Raw genomic sequence first — 20,898 nt, 5'->3', positions numbered from 1 at the left:
CCCGGGGGCCATCGGTGGGAGGCCCTCCACAGGCCGAGGAGGAGGCCACACTGATCCTTCCTCCTGGTCAGCCAGGGCCGCGGCGCCTGCACCAGCAGGGCCAAGTCACTACTAGGCTTCCTTCCAGAACGCTGCAGCGCCAGCCCCGGGAGCGCGGCTCCCCACCAGGTGCGCCTCATCAACTTTCACCCCGGGAGAGCCAAGAACGAGGGTCCAGCTGTGAGGACCACCGCCACCGCCCTCCTGGCTGCCCCCGGTTGGGGAGCTGGGCCCGGTGCTCGCCCCGCTGGCCTCCAGGTGTGAGGCTGCGCAGCACAGACCACTGAGGTGGCTGTCGTGGCCTGCAGGGACCAGGAAGCGGCAGACTCCTGCGATCACCATCACGATGTCCTCGCTAGCTGAGCCCACAACGGCTTCTCCTTCTTCTGACAAGACCATCAGGACCAGCCCGGTGCCCTCCCACGCCAATGTGACAGGCCACACGCACCGGCCACCCCAGGCCGCGCTGCTCACTGGCCTCGCCCGCACGCCCCCGCGCTCAGCAGGAGAAGCAAGGCAACCCTGACACAAAGAGCCAGCACAGACTCCAAGGGCTCGGCTCGGCCGAGCGCCCTCCAGGGTCACAGGGTGAGGTGGCCAGGGTGGTGCACGCAGGGGGCGCCTCATGAGGACCATGCGTGGGAACAGAGGAGACGCTTGCTCCTCCAGATCTCTGATGAGGGCCCGGGGCTGGGCCTGGCCTCCGCGGTGAGGCTGGGAGTGCCCTATGCAAGCCCACGCACCCTCGGGAGACAGACAGACGAGGCGGGGCCGCCCCCGGCCTGGGCCAGCTCGCTGACGTCCTGGGTGTCACGCCGTAGTGGCGGGCTCCGCACCTGCTGTGCTCCCGCAGACGCGCTTCCAAATGATGCCTTAATTACTCAAATGATGCCTTAATTACTCTTTCAAAATAAAGTTTGCTATTTTTAACATATACACAATGAATATATTTGTATTTAACAAAAGATTGAGCTTACCCTGGTAAACGTGCCTTCGAAGCTATGGATATCCAGTTGTGGCTTCTGGGCATAAACATAGGCGCTGATAGAAAAGAGGTCCTGGAACACAGAACACTGGAGTGAGCCATGTTCAAACCAAGAGAATTTTCGATTACTAGTCAATGTCAACTGGCAAATAACAAACTCCAGTGAAAGAAAGGTCATCCTCCGAAGTGCCGCCAACTCCCCACCGTGCGCCAACTCGGACCCGACCCCGGAGGAGACCTGCCCGCAGTGGAGGGTGGCTGTCAGCGGGGGCCTGCAGGCTGCTGCCCATGGGTGTGCCCAGGCCAGGCCACCGGCAGGCTGTCCAGGCCATCTGAGGACGCGCGAGAGCAGGCCCAGGGGCTAGGAGCAACAAGCCTTCGTGGGACTTATGTGATGTGCCAGCCCCCTACATGGCGAAGACGACTTGGGATGCGGTGCGCCCCAGCAGCTGCCCAGGCGCTGTGGCTGTGCCGACCGCCTCCCCACACCGCGAGCACGCAGCTCCCAGCGCCCACGCTCACGAGGCGGCATGGGGCCAGGAAGCCCGGCGAGAGCGCTGTGCGGGGCGGGTGAGGGCAGAGGTCTTCCTCCGCCCTAAAACGCGACGTAACTTTATTAAAATAACAGCAGCTGCGTTACGTAAATGCGTTTATGACAAATCCCGCTTTTTCAATGGAGCACCCCTGTTCTGCCAGGAGATCACAAAGAACCCACAGCGACAAAAAGCCCTGAGTCTGTCCAGATGTGCAAGGCGCTGCCTGCGCGAGGCTCTGGCTGGCGGCCCACGTGGCAGCCTGACCCCGCGGCCACCAGCGCTTGTCTAACGTGGAAACAACACTCAGCGCGTGGACAGGAAGCGCCGGGCATGACGCAGGGCGCAAGCCTCCCAGGGAAGGTCAGGGAGTGGCCACATCTGGGCTGCGCGGAACGAGCCCGGCATCCTTCAATTTGATTCACGTGGACCTGGGGGCACTGGGTGAGTTGTAGCCACGGACGGGAGCTCTGTAAGGTGACGTTTTAAAAGTGTTACTTCCTGATATTGCAGTTGATTTTTAAGAATTTTCAACCAGGGCCTCCCCGGTGGCGCAGCGGTTGAGCGCTGGGTTGCGAAGCTGCCCGCAGCCTCTGCAGCGCCGGTTCGATCCCCGGCTGCTCCCCGGCCACCGGAGGAGGGTCCCGCATGGCGCGCAGACCTCTCCTGCCGCCCGCTGCTCCCCTCAGCAGTGTCCTTCGGTCCTTCTGCCTGCTCTGCTCCCCGCTCTGGCTCTGGTGAATTCCCTCACCCTCCCGCGCTTCTGACTGTACCCAGTGCTTGTATAAACGAAAAACGAACAAACAAGTAAATAAATTAAAAAAAAACAAAAAACAAAACATGCCTCTATAAAAGAAAAAAAAAAAAATTAAAGAATTTTCAACCAGCTTCCAGAAAGCCGAACAGATGTAACAAATAAGTTTAACCATGTCTTTACTAGAGGGGAGACATGTCACGAGCTGAGAGGACGCCGGAGCCTGCCGTGGAGAGTCAGGGGCGCAGTGCCCTGGTCCTGAGTCCAGGACGTGCGCCGGCCCTGCCCTCCCGCAGGCCTCCACACCTGCTCACCGGCACGGCGCGGAGCAGGCACCGCGGAGGCAGTGGGTGCGTGGGAAGGCTGGGTCCAGACTCAAGACAGACTCTGCCTCCAAGCAGAGTGCGAACGGCGTTTGACACGCTGTGCCTGACAGCGGAATGAAGAGACATGCAACTGCTCCCAGAAGAGGACACGCCAGACTCCCGCCTAGAGCAGGGGGAAAAGCTGCCTGGGCCCAGGAAACAGCAGGGAGGCCTCCGGCCCGAGGAGGGCGAGTCTCTGGCCCGTGTCAGGGCGGCTAGGCCTCCTCCCGGTGCTCCCAGGGGCTGGGACACGCCGCCTGCCTCTGCCCACTCACAGGCAAGCCCTCACGCTGAGAGTGCACCGTCGTGACCACGCGTGGAAGGCCCCCTGCATCTCAAGTGTCCAGGAAACCCTCAAACCTCGAGGATGCCGCCAAACAGTTTGCCATATGGTGTTTATATAAAAAATGTTTTATCAGGACTGCTAAAACTCAGATAGCAAATCATAGATGTACAGACAGAAAGAAACCAAAGGTCTTGAGTGAGCTGGGCGCGGAATCCCTTGAGAGCCAGAGGAGACAGCTGGAGAGCGAGAGAAAAGGCAGTTTCTGGTGGGTCCTGAACTCATGCTGACCCTTATGCGCACTGGGCAGATTTTAAGCAGTGCAGCTCAACAGGATGGAATCAAGAGCTTAGTTTCTCCCACCGCAGGAGCGACAGTGTAACTCTGACTTCAGTCAAGCTAAGCACCAGTTAAAACGATGCAACGACACAACACTACCCTTCAGAAGAACATCTCTAAATCCAGAGTCGCTACCATGCATGTATCGTTAATAATGAACACACCACTCACTCACATTTATGGACATAGGAAGAAACAGGAATACAAAATCTGCAATCAAGAGAGAATTCCATCAATAAAGACTAATATTGAGAGGAACAGACATCAGAACTGAGAGAATTTCAGGGCAGTTATTGCAAGTCTCAAAGACTTAAAGAAAAACACTCCAATGAAGAATAAGCAAATAGGAAATCACAGCACAGAAAGAGAAACTATATTTAAGAAAACCAAACAGAAATTTTAGAATTAAAAAACCCCCCAACATCTGAAATAAATTCAACAGATGGGCTGATTAACAGGAGACTGGAGATGACAGAAGAGGCCATAAAACAGAAGACTGTCAAGGGAGAAGGAAATCTGGGGCACACAGAGAAAACAGATTTTGAAAGTGAACTTGGAGGCAGTGTCACGGGGATACAATCAAGAGGTCCAACACTTGTAATCGGATTCCTCGGAGGTCAGCAGAGAGATGGGAAAGAAACACTATTTAAAAAAATGACTAGAAATATGGCAGATTTGTTGACGGCCATTCATGTACAGATTCAGAAGTCCAGAAAACCCCAAGACAGGTGAAAAAAAACTGTAAATATCAAAGTCAGATGAGTAGAAGAAAAAAAAAATCAAAGATGGAGAAAAAAATCTCTAAAATACCCAGAAAACAGATATGACATAAAGAAAAAACTGTCAAAATAATGCTGACCCCTCATGATAAATAATGGAAGCAGAAGACAGTGGAACAAAACACTTCACGTGCTGTGCAAACTGTCAACCTGGAATTCAATATTCAGTAAAAATATCCTTTAAGAAAACAGGTGGAATATATTTTCAGATAAAGGAAAGCAACTCCCTGCCAGCAGAGAACAAATGCTAAGGACATTCTTTAGGTGAAGGGAAATGATCCCTGGTGGGAACTCCAGTCTTCAGGAAGGACAGCAAGCGTCACAGTAAATACCAAAGAAACAAAAATCCTGTTTTCTCATTTTATTTCTTTAAAATACAAAGCGTTAAAACCGTCTCCAACATGGTGGCTACACCGCATGCTGAGAAGCGCAGGCGCACGTAGGGGGGTGGGGGGCGGCGTGCCCGACCCGGTCTCAGGCCCCACGTGACACCAGGAGGTCCCTGGCAGTACTCGCTGTCGCTGCCGGCAGCCGCTGCAACATGGCAGAGATGCGGAGCTGAGAAGCCCGCGGAGAGGCAGCTGACCTCTGCGTACATCCAGGTACCCTGAAAGTGAGGCTGGACCTGAGCGACGCCTGATGACTGGAGAGGGCCGAGATGGGGAGAACAGGCGGGGATGGGGGGAGGCTGGGCGGGGATGGCCCTGGGTCGGGGGACCGTCTCCAGCTCTGGCCTGGTTCCCAGCAGAGCGCCGTCCCTGCCCTCTGCGTCCCTGACCCCTACTTTCCCGGCCTCCCCAGCAGCTGCTGCGTGCATGTGGCCGTGACTCCCTCTCAGGTGTCTCCAAACACTAGAGATGTGAGTGACTCTCTTCTGCTCCTCAGACACCTTGTTTGTCTGGACGCGGGTCTTCGGTTTATGTCTGTGCCCTCCTGTCGCGTCTCCTCCGCGTCCCAGGACCCCCCTCCCGGGAAAGCCGGGCACAGGCCTCCTGCAGGGCCGCAGGTGCGGATGGCCCGCCCGCCCCGTCAAGAAACACCCTCTGCGGGCAGCGCGCAGTCCGGGCGGGAGCCCATCCCCAGGCCCGCGCCCGCTGTGCGGCTCCTCCGCGTCGCGGGTCTCCAGCATCACACTTCACAGATGCTCTAGAATCTGCGAGGAACGGATTTTACAGTTGTTTGCAATTTTCTGAAGAACAGTGTGAAATAAGGGATCTCTCCAAAAACGGAGATGTCTCCGCTCGGCACCATCACCCCAGCACTTGCACCGGGAGGCCCTGCGGAAACGGGGTCCACTCTGCCCAACTCCTTGCATGGCAAGACCCAAGCGTCGCAGGGGGCTGGCCCCCAAGACACGCCCCACCCGGCTCTGGCCAGCCTGGGCGCTGGGCTCCTGCATGGAGCCCAGGGTGGGGCCGGTCGTAGGGGCCTGCAGCGCCTTCTCGGGGGCAGGCCGGGGCATCACCCAGAGGCGGCGCTCGAGGGCGCCAGCTGCCCTGTGAGGCCCAGGACCCTGTCCCTGTTGCCCAGAGAGAAGAGCTGCGCCTCTCCCGCGGGGCACCAGCGCGAGCACAGAGCCCACTCCAGCAGGAAGGGGCCTCGGACGTCCCGGGAGGGGCATGACCGGACTGTCAGAGGGTCACCAAAATGGCCCTGTGGAGAGCAGCGTGGCGATCTGGGGCGCAGGCGCGTCGGCCCCGGGCTGAGCAGAGCATGCAGGGGCCAGCGGGCCTCAGACGGGGCGGTCCAGGCCCACTCACGCCCTCCAGGGGCATCTGCAAACACGCCAGGGCACAGCGGGGGGTGGGAGCCACCCGAGGGCACGAACCCCACGTGGGGGTGGATGTCGGCTTTCAGCTGCAGACCCCGTCCCCAGGGGCAGAGACGCCGGAATGGCAGCCCCTGGCCGAGCGCCATGGCCTGGGGAGCACCCAGCTCCGGTGTCCCAAGGCCCGTGGCGATTTCTGGGCGTGGAGACGGGCCAGGCTGCCTGCCGGGGGAGGAGAGGCCGCAGCAGCCGGCACCCGCGCGGGGCAGCGCTCCATCTCGTCTGTGAGACATCAAACGGCTGAATAATGGCACAATAATGAGAATGTCATTCGAAGCTCTTCATGATAATTTAAAAATCATTCTCAAGTCTCCAATAATGCAGGAAAGCCTCTGCTACTAGGTCAAGGGCAACATTTGTTCGCATTACTTAAAGGTCATTAAAATACATCCTTAATCATAACATGTGGTTCATTACAAATAAAATTGCCTTTTGTTCAATAAAACTAATTAAATGTAAATGGTATTGTTTACTGCTATATGGATCTTTTGAAATAAATCAGCGAGTCATGATTTATTGAAAATTACTGTGACCTCATTGTTGTTAATACACTTGCCTGGTCGCACAGCCAGAAACTCGAGCCGAGGGCGCCCGGTAGCCAGGCTGGGGGGGCGGGGGTGGGGGTGGCGGCCGCAGAGAGCCCCGGGAGTGAGGCCACAAAGTGGGGGCTGTTCTCTTGGGGGGGGGTGTCCCCAAGCCTAGGGAACGCTCTCAGGGTCACTGACCGTGGGCACGAGGGGCACACACTCGCCTGACGGCCCACGGGGGCCGGGCGTGCGGGCGGCGGACAGGGCCACAAGGGGCCACAGCTGCTGCTTCCGGGAAGAAAGGTTCTGCCTGTGACGCGCCGGGGATGCGAAGCCACATGCTTAAACTGGTGTCGCGTGAGGAGTGGCCGTCCCTCCCTCAGGACACGCTGCCTTCTGGCTTGATGGTCATGCAAAATACAGATGCTGTTTACCAGGAAGTGCGTCAGCCCAACGCTGGGACAGACACTGCGAAAGCGTGTCGACCATCAAGTCTGAAAATCAACATGAGTTGCGTAACTGAGCGTTTTGGAACTCGCGTCTCTACCTAATCGGGAGGACAAAGCATCCTTACACTGACTGACAAGGCGGCGCCCCCACGGCCACGCCAGAGACGCCGAGAGAGGCGCTGGCGCCACGGCCGGACCCACACGATGTCAGGGTGCTCAGCCCCAGAGTGTCTGCGGGCCCAGGCAGTCAGCATGTGGGGTCCGCACGTGCCAGGGCACAGCAGAGCCGGCCGGGCAGGCTGTGTGGGCCGGGCACAGACTCAACACACACCCACGGGCCGCCTGGCGGGGACGCAGGTCTGGGGCAGACATCTGACAACCGACGGCAGAAAGGGACAAGCCGCCAGGGAGGTGACAGCTCTCACCGCTGGACCCCCGAGCACTGCGGCCGCCCAGAGGGGCTGCGCCAGGCACCGGCTGCGCCCGGGGAGGGAACTAACAGGATCCATGACTCAAAGTTTCAGGAAAGTCCCCACTGTCTGACACAGAAGCGAGGTGTCTCCACCCAACCAGGGCCGAGCAGCAGCACCAGCGCCACGCGAGCCCCACGTGGACGCCGCGGGCGCAGGCAGGGCGTGGCTCCAGAGGCCTGCAGCAGGGGACAGACTGCCCAGGCCAGCCGAGCCCTCTGAGACGGGAAAGAAAAGATTAAGAACAAGCGAATTAAGCTGGATGGAGGAAACTGCCCAGAAGAGAATCGGAGCACAGAGCACAGACAATCGGATGACCAGTGACACCAAAGCCAGGTCTCCAGCATGGCCCGAGGGAGACTCGCGAGGGGAAAAGAGAAAGAAGAAGGGAAGTCACGCATCTGACACCGTGGTCCTGGCACTGACACAAAGTGCAGAGACTCCTTGAAAAACGCATTATTTCCGGGGAACAGAAAATTGATTAACTCTATTTAAGAATCACAATCCAAAATTCCTTTCCCACAAAATAAACTCCCGGGCCAGAGGGCTTCAGGGTGAGTTTGTAAACTATTTAAGAAACAAATACCCGATGGCCACCCCCCAAGGCTAGGGCCCCGCCCTCTGGGGACCCGGCCAGCGCTGGCCCAGCTCTGGCGCCAACCCACGCCGGGCGAGAGGGGGGCGGGGCTGCCGGGGGCCTGCAGGGGTGTGGACGCCGTTGTGGAGGCGGGTGCCAGAGCAGAGCGCAAGGCCTGAGGGCAGCTCTCTCCTCTCGGCTTAGAGTCTCGCGGGCCAGCCTTTCTCAGACAGGCCACCGCCGACGGGGGAGCGGGGTGGCGGGTCAGCCCCAGGCCAGGCTAGACCGTTCCCGCAGCAGCGTCTGAGCACCCAGAGGGGAGGAAATCCTTAGCAAAAATCTTGCATTTTAAAGATAGCCGAGCACGTTTAAAAATAAAAGTAACGTAGAAAGACTGGAAAAAGGAGTGAAAAGAAGAAAAGCCACGCGGTGCACCGAGAGGAATACGCAGAACCACGGGAGCGGGGCAAGACACACAGAAGTCACCCCCGCCCGGCAGCCACCTGTGACTCGAGGACAACTGGCCCAGGAGCCCCCCACCAGGCGGGCGCTCACCCCCAGGGCCGGCAGTCTCTGCGTGCAGCTCACCGCCACCTTCAGCTTCCAGTCTGTCTCGCCGTCGAGCTGATCCGTCCGAATAAAGCAGGAACCTGGGAGGGGAGCAGAAAACCCATCACTGTTGATCCCGAGCCCAGGCACCCAGAGTCCCCACACCACCATCCCGAGGGGACGGACATACACACCAAGAGGCCCCAGAGCAGGCCCCAGCACGCCTGCAGACAGCGTCGGCCTCACGGGCGTCTGCGGTGTCCCTGCGCCCAGGCCACCGCTGGACAGCGCGTCACGCCGAAGCTCCATGGCCGCTTCCACCCCCATTCTCATTTTGAAGGTGACAAAGTGAGCTTGTCCGCACGTAACCAACAACCTTCTAGAAAAAGGCCAGGCAAGCCACCGTGGGGTACAGGCCCAGCAAGAAGCGGGGGCCCGCCTTGCTCACACCCCAAGCCTGACGCCCGAGAATCTGCAGTCACAGTACATCGGCCTTGGCCGCCACGACGGAGCCTCAGCGCCGGCCCCAGGAGGAGCAGCGAGGCGGGGACGCTCAGGCCCCTGTGCCTGGCGCTGGTCTGGCACGCAGGGAGCAACGCAGAGACCCAGGGCGGCGGGCGCAGGGGCACCTGCATGTGCACGTGTGTGTGGGGGCGGAGGCGCGCACTCACACCACACGTCCGAGCAGCCTGGCAGCCAGCTTAGGCCCCGGGTGTGCTGGGCGGGCCTCGCCGCCCCCACGAAGCAGGGGCCAGTGCTCAGAGTCCTTGAGACCCATTTGCGTCTTACAATCCTCACGAAGCCAGTGACAGACAGAGATGAGGACGCGCAGCCACTGAGGACACTGCGATCCAGGCGCTACCAGCCCCAGGGCAGGGGCGTCTCAGAGAGTCCTCAGGGAGCGATTCCGGGCAGCCACAGCGGGGCAACAGGACTCACCCGCCTGCTGCCCTGCTGGCCAGCACCACGGCCTGCTGAGGCTTGCTGGGATCCTGGAGACCCTGCCCTACAGGCCCCTGGAGCCAGACACAGGCCTGGGCCCTCGAGCGCTGCCCCCGGACCGCCAGCGCCCGGCACGGAGCATGCAGCCGAGGCTGCTCTCAGTTCGGAAGGCCTGGCCAGGCCTGGGCAGCTGGGAGGTTCTCTGCCCGCTTCCGGGGCCACGGCCTTGGGCGTTAAGTGCGGCCTTTCCAGACCAGAGGGGCGGGCAGGGTATTGTTTTTAAACTCCATGTCACAGAAATGCCCCGGGAGGAACAGTGAGTCCAGGACTGACACTGAGGCCCTGGGTGGGCCAGTGGGCCCTGCCAGCGGGTCTGTGCGGCCCCGCGAGCAGAGGCCTGGCGCACGCACATGTGGGTGTGAGCTCATGGGCCCCGCTGGGCAGAGGTGCTCCTGGTTCTGGTTCTGACTGATGTGCAAAGCAGGGCAGTTGTGCCCCCCCCAAATGCAGGCCACCCACTTCCACGTTCGGACAGGAGCTTCCGGCACGTCCACAGAGGAAGAGGCAAAGCCCTTCGTCCGGCTCCCAGACAGAGCCCTGGGCCGTGCTGGGACAGGATGGGCAGGTCCTTCGAGTGTCACCCTGCCCTGCAGCTGGCTGGACGGGGCAAGGTGGGCCAGGGACTTCTGCCCCCCTGACAAGGAAACAGGCAGGCTCTTATCTGGCCTAGGATGGAGGTCCTGGGCGCCAGCCAAACCCACCAGCCTCGGGCAACAGAGCCCCCCACCCCCCCACCCCAGCTGCAGGGATGGGCCTGACCCCCAGCTGCCGGCCCAGGCAGGCTGCCTGCACATGCAGCTCAGCCCCACGGCCAGGAGCTGCAGGATGGCTCTGGAGATAGAAGGGCTCTGAGAACATCAGAGCCATGATGCTGCCCCCGGGGATACCTGGTAATCTGGAGATGTGGTCTCACGGTGGGGGCGGGTGGGGCTGCAGCATACGGGCACCCCTGAGCGGAGGCAGACACCGCAACGCCCCCGGAGCAGGGAGCACCACCGCCAGGAAGGGGCCGGGGCCGGGGCCTGGTGAAGGCTGGTGTGAGCTGGGCGGGCGGAAGGGGTTGGGGCCTCCTCGGGACTCACTCCCTGAAGTGCCTCGTCACGGGGCGGCACCTTGTCACGGGTGTTCAGGTGCAGAGCGGGGAATTGTGTGCGGCTGGGGGAAAATCTGCTCGAGCCTGCCTGCGAAGGACATTCTCCAGCACCCCCGTGCAGCCAGGTATTCCTCAATCAGGATGAGGGCCCGGGGCACGTAAGGATGGGTGCGCACAGAGCTGACGCGCCGCAGCACGCCTTTGCGCCCTTCCTTAAGGAGAGCGGCCGTGTCAGCGCCACCGCCCTTCAGCTGACACGCGTCCCCAGCTCCCCTCTCCCAGCCACACGCTGTCTGCCCGGCACCTACCCGAGTGGCACGCACCCTCTGGCCCGGCCGGGCCACTGCCTGGCTGTGCCCTGGGGTGGAGCAGCGCCAGCCGCCAGGTCTCTTCCAGGACACAAGGAGGCTGACAGCGCCGGAAAGACTTTCCACCACCTGCTACCCAGACAGACCACGATCCCGTCCCCTGACGCCACGCGCTTTGAGAAGCACGCCCAGTCACGTCGACAGGCTGTGCCAGGCACTGTCAAGGGATCTCTAAGAAGGACACTTCGGACAAACTGGCCCCGACTAGGAAGGCACGCGAGGAAACCCGCGCCGCGCACCGCTTTACAGCCCAGCCCTTCGACACGGCTGTGGCCACGTGTTCCAACACGGAGCCAAGCAACTCGATGTGCTGGCTGTGGGCTCCTCTGCTGCGGCCTCTGAGGGCCAAGCACACGCCACGCTGCTTGCCTCAGAGCGGGCAGCGCCTGACGGCACTGGGAGAACGGAGCGCAGGGCAGAAGAAAGGCGCGGCCTGCCCAGTAACCCACAGCGAGCCCCGGCGGGAGTGATGTGGGGAGCAAGGAGCCCCAGCGGGCGTGATTCGGGGCAGCAACAATGAATCATTAGATTGCTCTGCTCATATCCCATTACAGCCGCCTTACGAACACTTGATTTTACTTCGTATAATTGACAAGAGTTGACAGGAAAGGACAGGTCTAGTGACAACCAGATCAAGAGCCGCAGCACACGGCAAGCGCGGCGAGCGGCCCGCGGACACTAGCAGGCCCGTGGCTGCCCCAGGCCCGGGGCCACGGGAGACGGGCCCCAGCACCTGCCAACAGGAGGAAGACAGACACTGACTCTGCATGTGTGATGCCAGGTCGTCTGCCATTAAACTTGATTTCTAAATCATTTATATGACTTAATGACACTGCATGAAACTTTTAAGCAGGTGGCAAGATGAACAGCGCCGGGAGAGAGTGTGGGTGAGTACAGTGCCATTACCTAGCCCTCGCCCTGCTCCCAAGCGACAGCTGAGCTATTGTCACGTGTCCCAAACACTTAAACAACAATGTCATCACTTAGGAGACAAGTGAAAAAGATATTGGCATGTATAAGAGATTGATGAAAATTAGTTCTAAAGCATTAATTTCTCTTAATACCACTAAAAGAATTGTGTGCATTCAGGAGATATTTGATCTGAATTAAGAAACTGATGAAGCAATTGATTAATTGGAATTTAAGCCATCAGTCACCAGATCCATCAAGAGCTTCATTTACATTCTAAACAATCAGCTGACAGCCGGCCGGGTGCCCTGTATTAATACCCAGTCAATACGCGCCGCGCAGGGCCGCGCTGCTGAGGTCTCGAGGTGTTGTTATGACAACGTATTACGCGTTTTCTCGATAATAAACAAGAAAACGGAAAGGTGATACAGCAATATTAAGAATGTTAGCATATACACACAAAAATCTACACACACGGATGCTTGAAAAAGAGGTACTGAAAAAACTTAACTTCTTAGGTCAAACATGGAATTTCCAAAGCTACAAAAACCTGATGGAAAACAGCCAGGACGCGGCTGTCAGCACAGGGAAGCTGCAGGGTGTGAGGAAGAAAAGCAGCAGGGAGCTGCGTGCTGTGTGCTGTCCGCACACCCGTGATTGGTGAGTTTTTGCACCATCTACATTTGACGGAAAAGTAAAACTGCAGAATCTAACAGGTCAGACAAACTACAGTCAGGTGCTAATTAAATTCAGACTCCCGAGGCACCTTCCAGGAACACGAGAAACAGTCCATACAGTGCGCACGTTTTTCTGGGGAACAAGGTCCTAATTCTTAAAATTCTCAAAGATAGCAACGACCTCCAAACTACAGTATTAAAGTGACGTGTGTGAGACCCACGGTCCTCTAAGTGGCGGCAGGGCGGGAGCTGCCACGCTGGTGGGACGGGGCAGCAGGCCCGGCAGAGAGGAGACACCGGTGGACGACCTGAACCTTGTCACAGGCCAACCAGCGCCAGCAGGTGACCAGAACACCCCACCCAACAGCAGCAGGACAGAGATCTTTCTCATGGATCGTTCTGCAGACTATGCCACACAAGACAAATCTGGATAAACATGAAAGGCCTGACATCATACAAAATATGTTCTCCAAACATAATGGAATGAAATTAGAAACCAGAAATAAAGAAATCTGGGAAATGCAAAAATACTGGCAGTCGCACGCTGTTACCGACACACAGCGGGTCACAGAAGCCACCGAAGGGAACACAGGAAATACTTCTGAGAGGCAAAACCAAAAAACAATTATCAAAACTTCTGCGACACAGCAGAAGCAGGACTTACAGGGACATGCTCAGCTACACGCAGCTATGCCAGGAGAGATCTCAAATTAGTAACCGACCCCCAGCACAAGAAACTACAAAAAAATTTAAAAAATTGAATCCAAAGCAGAAAAGAGGCGGTAACAGTCCAATTACTGAAATCAGCAGCAAGGGGACATCCCACCAACATCGTAGAAATAGAAGGAAATAAGAAGTACAGAAAATTATGTACCAACAAATCAGATAACCCAGACAAATGGCTAAAAAGACACGAAGACAACCAAACCTGAACGGAGAAACGGACCATCCGAATGAAACCGTGAGGGCGAACCAGCAACTAAGCGGGTAACAAACAGCTCCAAGAGAAGTCCAGGCGCAGCTGGCTGCGGAGCGGCTTCTTCCCCAGATTTCAACAATCAGTAACAGCTCTTCAGCCTGCTCAGAAATCCTGGAGGAGGGCTACTCCCCGCCTCGTCCTCCTGAGGAGGAAAGACCGGCCGTGGGCTCAGAAGGTGCTGGCGGCGGCGAGCAGACCGGAGGCCGCGGGGCCGCCACAGGGCGACCGCGGGCGGTTGCGGAGGCCAAGCCCTGTGACATGGCGGGCGCGCTGGCCGCCTGGTGGTGGACAGGAGAGCCCCGAGCCATCCCTACCGCCCCTTCCAGGGAGGAGGACATTGAGCCGCGTGCTGCCCGCACTGAGGGGAGAGTCTGGCCCTCTCCCCGGAGAGGAAACGGGCAGTCACGTCTCCTAGGAGACAGAGAACAGGCTGGAAAAGTCGCGCTCCCTTCCCGGCCAGCTGTGAAGACAGGGTGCCCCACCAAACAACCTGGAACGGAGCAAGACGCCGCTGACCGCGAGGCGAGGGGAGCCGGGAACGGCAGCCTCGCTGCGGGGGGTGGTGACCGTAATCAAGCTGGTGAAAGAACGTTCTTCTTCTTCCTCATGACTCAGAACGTCCCTTTGAAAAAATGCCGTTTATAAATGGGGAAAATCAGCTCAACAGCTCTGAAATTCAGTCTTTTTAGTTTTCATACTTCTGTAAATAACAGATGTATTGTGCAGCTCTTCAAAAGCAATAAAAATATGCTGCGCTTCCTACGAAAGAGGGATACGCCGAGTTTCCCACAGAACAGCTTGTCTGGTGGACGGTCAGGAACGTGAGGCAGGATGCGCCGAGGACGTCGCCGGACACCCCGCCGCTGGGAGGCCTTGCGGTCGCGTAATCCAACTGGGCAGCCAGGCCGTGAGGTTTCCTGACCCGCAGACCTTTGCCCGCGTGCAGACGCCGCAGCCTCGCCACCTTCCCCCGCTTCCCACTCAGTTCCGCGGGGGCGCCCCGGCTTCCAGTGAGGCCCGTTCTACCGGCCCAGCAAACCGCTCCGGCCCCATGCCCTGCGCAGGCCTGGGTCTGAGCGGCACCCAGCGCGGGTCCGACTGCGCGTAAGCGCGTCTGCCGGGCTGACGTGAGGCCCCACAGCAGCCAAGCCACAGCGCATCATCCAGCTACTGACACACCGGCACTTTAACCAAGCATATGCAATAAAATCATTTTAAATATTAACAGTTAAATGTGATTTAGAAATTAATGAACTAGATATATTATCATTCAAAGAGAAATTTTTATATGAACAAATTTAATTTTTACCTTCCAAAATGAAAATTAAATGGCCAAAGCACCTCAGAATGTAAATAAAAATACAAATACCTGCTTTTTCTGAAGTCCTAAGGAACACCATGTCCGATGGAATTCTTTGATTCTGCAAAGAATATTAAACATTAACGATCTGTATGCAGATCTATAAATGAACACAATTGCATTCCAAAGCAGAAACAGATAGAAGAAACAACCAACCAAAATAAAATGATATGCCAAATTAATCTTTAAAATTTATGCGGAAAATTAATGTTTACCCTATTAATGAACCATGTAAATGGCTTTTAGTGCTGACTTGATAACTGCCCGTTCCTGAAAACGGCTCAATACTAACATTTCTGTGGCCTCATTGTACCTTGTCAAACAGCACGTTCTCCAGACGAGACTAAAGACCTTAGCCTGCGAGCTGTTCCCTGCCGCCGAGCACAGAACAGAAGATAAACAAAACTCTCAAGAATTGGCGAGTAAAACGAATGAATGAGCAAACAAAGCCCCGTAATTGAAGGAAGTAATGTTTATAAAGCAGAAAAGGCATAAACTCAAAGGCAGTGGCTGGCACAGAAAAACTCTCGCAAGTCACTTTTCACACCATTATTTAAATGTTATTATCAATATTTCTGGCCACTGGGAAAGCTGCCCCTAGCGAGAGGAAAACGTGTCTAGTTCTAGTAGGAATAACGACACGTACTTTCATGAGCTCTTCCTGTTTTTTGCAATCTCAGCGAAGAGCTGGCTACGGGGGCGGAGACCCGGGCCGGCGGCCGGCCAGCCGCAGCGGGACACACGGAAGCTGCGGCCGCATGGGCCCGCCGGGCGGAGAGGAGCAGGGCCAGGCTGCACGGGGCCCGGGCCAGCGCCACGGGCACTCGGGACTGCCCCAGTGGATGGCGAGAAAGACCTGACTCACCGAAGTGTGGAGCACAGCCACAGGCAGGAGGGTGAAGGGGGAAACACAATGAAATAAATACAACAGAAGAAGAATGCTCAAGATAGACGAAGAACTAAACAGCCATCCATTTGAAAGCAGGGAAAAGAAACATCGAGGAACCCCAAGCAAGCGGGAAAACGAAAGCAAATATAAAAGCAAAAATTAATGACACAGAAGGGGCCTCCCAGGGGGCACAGGGGTTAAGTCTCAGCACTATGAAGCTGTCCGCAGCCTCTGGAGCTCCCCACAGGGCGCCGCGGACCTCTCCTGTCTCCCCGCTGCTCCCCTCAGCAGTGCGTTTCAGTGGATCCACCTGTTCTGCTCCCCGCTCTGTCTCTGGGGAGTCCTCTCACACACAACTGCCCCCCACCCTTACCCCGCCCCGGCTCACACCCCAGTTCTTGTATGCATAAATACATCTTTAAAAAAAATTAATGACACAGAAAACAGACATATCAACAGCAGGAAAGCAGATCTCTTTCAAGATATACCCATTTCAACAATATGAAAAAATTAATATAATTTTAATATTTATGTGTATATTTATAATATAAAATAAAATGTATTTTACAGCTGTAATTATAAATACACTTTGTTTATTAATTTAGTTACAGTTCATATTTTATATGTAATATAGAATATAAATATCTTATAATTACAAATAAAAAATTTAAATACATATATTTATACTAACATGAGATTAGTGAGACCTCTGGACAAGAAGCGAAACTGTTACCGAGAAAATGAAACGAAGCCTACGCAGAGAGACAGCTCACACTCAGGGAGCGCACAGGCCTGCGAGGACGCGTGTGCCCACGCACTGACCGTGATACCCGCGCAGGCCCGCTCCAGACCGTCACACCTGCTCGGGGGTGCTGACCAGGCGCCCCTCACAGTCACAGGGCGACGCCCCGGCCAGGAAGAACGGGGACGCCACGTCACCCACATTACAAAAGCAAATACTGAGACCGACTGAGCCGAGGCGGCGCCGCGGACACGGAAGCTCGGGCGGGCCCAGGGGGCCCCAGAGGCCGGGCCAGCGGTGTGGAGGGGCGGGCTGTGCGCTGAGCCTGATCTCCCCGGGGGCGAGGGGCAGAACACCTGACCTCCACTTGGGTCAAAATGCAAAAATTCACCCCAAATGAGTGACACTCCCAAATGTCAAAGTCAAAACAATAAAATCCCTAAAACACAAACCATACAGTATTTTCACAACGTTGAGAGAAGGATTTCTCAAATCAGACCCTTCCCGCCACCAAAAAGGGGGAAAAACCAACAAGAACTAAAAAGGAAAGGTGAATGAAGTTGATTTCATTAAAACCAAGAATTTCTATTCAACCAAGGACACCAGGAAGAAAAAGACGTCTGCGGAGGAAGCAGGACTCTCCCAGAACAGAGGCCGGAGACCAGCGAGGACGAGGAGACGCCGGACAACCGCAGCAGAGATCTCAGCCGGCTCCTCCCTCCCGCCCCAAGAGCAAGCTCGCGTGCGGGGAGGGGAGGCCCGGCCAGGCTGGACTCGTGCTGACCCGCAGCGGCCCCGTGCGAGGATGGGCTGCGCTGGCCCCCTGCCCCGCTGACCAGCGGCAGCTCAGGGCATCTCTGCAGGCCCGTGGCGGCACGTGCTCCAGCGCAGCAGGCGCACGCCAGACTGCGTCGTGTCCACACACACACACACACACACACACACACACACACACACACACACGTGTGCAGGACGGCCCGAAGGACAGGCGTCATCCGGGGGGGCAAATAGAGCCGCCCACAAAGCTGCCGGCTGTGGGTGAACAGAGGCCTACTTTGGGCCAGCAGAAGGAAGGCCGAACACTGCACACAAAGGGGGAAGGGCCTCCTACAGAGCATCGGGGCCCAAATAAGCACCTGCTGAGACACCCCAGCCCTTCTTGTAGAAAGTCAACCAACGTTTACACAAGGCCGTTTCCACACTCACACTCGACTGATTCCACGCTCTTGATGACAGCAGTTGTGCGGGAGGCCTGGAAATGGAGGGGTGCAACGCGCATCTGCTTAAAACCTTCTGTGGCCCCCGTGGCCCTCGAGTGTCCGCACGAACGCCAGGGGCTGCTGGGTGGCGGCGGCGCGAAGCCAGCGCGTGGAGGGACCCGCAGCTCCAGGTCCGCGCCAGGGAAGAGACGAACCCACTTCACCTGGCACTTCTAATCCCCGAGGAGCGACGTCCTGCCCTGGCCACGTCTCCCGCCACGTCTCCAAGGTGCTTCGTCACTTTGAAAGTGCATGTCTTGTGCTTCTTTTAACTTTATTCATGGCAATTCATGTATTTTACTATTTTTGAATCTATTACAAATGGAATTATTTTCTTAATTTTATTTCCAGACCACTACATTTCATTCCTTATCTTTTTTTTTTTTTTTTTAGGGTGCTCAGATGACCTTGATCCTTCCAGGCAAGCACCAGCTTGTCCTCTCTGACACTGAGCAACTCGAGGGTGAGGCTCCTGACCGGCTCCCGCCTGGGGGCTGCACGGTCTCTGGCCATCGCCCCTGGGATTCAACTGTTCGGATTTGGAACTATCAGAAACAAGAGAGGGTTGCCTGTGCACAGTCTGCCTGGCGCGGGCACCTAAGGCCACGGAACTGCCACAGGGCTTGGATGATCAGTGCCGTCCACGGTCATGTCTCCTGCCCAGATGAGCGTGCAAGCATCTTTCCCCACGTCGCTGACTTGGCTTCACACCATTTTTCACCACGGCCCTCGGCCACGCGTGGCAACATCTGTGTCGGCTGCATCTCCTGCGGGCGGAGCGCAAGGGCTCCGCCTCCAGGAGCCTGTTCCCAGGGGCCCCTCAGGGACGCCTCCCCACGCCTCTGGCCTGCTGGCTGACTTGCCACTCTCCAGGCACCAGCCGCGGGCGCACGCACAGCCCCCGGTCTACAGCTTCTATTCATCACATCACATTTTTTCCCCCACAAAGAACAACTGTTCCATTCTGATGAGATGCAATTCCTTCTTTTTCTTATGCATTGTGCTTTTGGTGTGAGTTCTAACAACTATTTCCCTACCCTATATTCTGAATATTTCTCCTTTTTCCCCCTGAAAGGCTCAGTTTTATATTCACACGCATGATGCATGTTGATTTAGTGTTTACATAAAGAGAGACATTCGCACTACGGTTCTATCTTCCCCGAGGCTGGACTCTGCTGTCCTCCCTCCGCTGCACCTGCGCTGCGCCACCGTCCAGAACCTTGCGCACCTGGGCCCGCCCGCGCCTCCCTCCCGCCAGCGGCCTGCGACACGGCCACGCAGCCCCACAGCAGCAGGAGGGGCGATTCTTCTCACTTTAGTCCTCCTGTCAGGATTGTTTTAGCCATTTTAGGGCCTGTGCCTTTCCAAATCAGTTTTAAAATGAGCTGATTTTTGTCTTTAACAACAACAACAAAAAATGAACCGTGCTGAGATTTTGATAGTAATTATATCAAACCTAGAGCTCAGTTTTGGATAAACTGTGGTTTGCTCCAATCCAAGATGGTGTGTTTCTACCGAGGTATCTCATCACCTTCAAGAACACACTGCTACTTTCGACACACCTGAGGCTGTTTTCCTGGGCAACCCCATGGCGGGGCCTGCACGCCGGCTGGCCATGGGCCCAACATCCGGGGGTGGTCTGGTGTCTGAGCTGGAACTCGCTGCCTTGTGATCCCTCCCCGTGTCTCTACTACGTCCAGCAGACACATCTGTGTTTCTTCCTTCCCGGTCCCTTCTCTTCTTTCTCTGCTTTCCTGAGACTAGCAGTGCCAGGGGGACGAAGGGCTGGCTGCGCAGCGCCCTAGCCGGCCCCTGGCTGGCGGGAAGGACAGTGGTCAGGCTCTGCACCAGGCATTATCCAAGCTGGCGCCTTTTTACAGATGCTCCCTGATCAACGTCACGTCAGGGCCCGGCGCTGGGACGGCCTGCTGCGTCTTCATCACGAGTGGGTGCTGACTCAGGACCATGCTCCCCGATTCATCTATGATCACGTGCTTTTTCTTTATTATTTTTTTTTTTAATTTTTTTTTTTTTTATAGAGGCATGCTTTATTTATTTGTTTGCTGGTTTGTTTGTTTTGTTTATACAAGCACTGGGTACAGTCAGAAGCGCGGGAGGGTGAGAGAATTCACCAGAGCCAGCGCGGGGAGCAGAGCAGGCAGAAGGACCGAAGGACACTGCTGAGGGGAGCAGCGGGCGGCAGGAGAGGTCTGCGCGCCATGCGGGACCCTCCTCCGGTGTCCGGGGAGCAGCCGGGGATCGAACCGGCGCCGCAGAGGCCGCGGGCAGCTTCCCAACCCAGCGCTCAACCGCTGCGCCACCGGGGAGGCCCGCTTTTTCTTTATTTTTAAAAAATATTTATTTATGCATACAAGAGCTGGGGTACAGACCAGAGGTGCGGGGGGGGGGGGGTGAGAGGATTCACCAGAGACTGAGTGGGGAACAGAACAGGCGGGTTGACTGAAATCCACTGCTGAGGGGAGCAGCCGGGAGACAGGAGAGGTCTGCTGCACCCTGTGGGTCACTCCCTGGCTAGAGATCGAACTCCTGATGCAGAGGCTGGGACAGCATCATAGTGCTAAGACTTAATCCCTTGCACCACCAGGGAGGCCCGTCAAGTGGTTTTTCTTTAGCTCACTGACGTTGGTTAATTTCAGAATCCTGAGCCACCGTTTTTCAGCTTGCACAGCCACATCCACCCGGCCTGCGGTCTAGACACAGTGCGCGCTGCTGGGGTGCCTGCAAACCAGGTCACACCCCCATGCACGTCACAGACACGCTGCAGCGGCTGCTGCAGCTTGGCGCATGGGCCCCACCAGACGCAGGGCTGCCGGAACACGCGTCACGGCGTGTGCGGGGCGCCACGACAGCGCTGGGCAGCAGCCACGCCAAGACCTCCTTTGGTTGTGCCGCGGGCCGCTCGCTGTATCACTGACGCCACCTGGAACGCCTTCTCGAGGTTTCAGCTTTCCTTTGCTGCAGTGTCTTTCTGGGGTCCGTGTAAGGATAACCCTGGGCTCCCCACCCGCGCTGGGGAGGGGTCCATCCTCAACTAGTTCCCAGGAGCTTCCATGTGAAATGACGCTGTTCTCTTTAAAGGTTTCTGGGAATTCTTCGGTGGAAACACCTGGACCTCGGGGGGC

The 20,898-nt window shown here is 56.9% G+C and overlaps 1 protein-coding gene across 1 annotated transcript in view; it reads right to left on the bottom strand.

Moving 5' to 3' along the window:
* ATP9B (ATPase phospholipid transporting 9B (putative)) overlaps positions 1–20,898 on the bottom strand; it is a gene marked incomplete at both ends in the record, with an annotated part of 90,185 nt that overhangs the window by 41,806 nt on the left and 27,481 nt on the right. Inside the window, 3 exons of the mRNA XM_084252723.1 lie at positions 1,017–1,097; positions 8,484–8,578; positions 14,875–14,926. Coding sequence (XP_084108849.1) covers positions 1,017–1,097; positions 8,484–8,578; positions 14,875–14,926 — 228 coding nt within the window. The remainder of the gene's footprint in view (positions 1–1,016; positions 1,098–8,483; positions 8,579–14,874; positions 14,927–20,898) is intronic.

This window comes from Talpa europaea (genome assembly GCF_964194135.1).
Source record: "Talpa europaea genome assembly, chromosome: 13".
NCBI classification, from domain to species: domain Eukaryota; kingdom Metazoa; phylum Chordata; class Mammalia; order Eulipotyphla; family Talpidae; genus Talpa; species Talpa europaea.
This window is presented reverse-complemented; position numbering and strand designations above follow the sequence as displayed.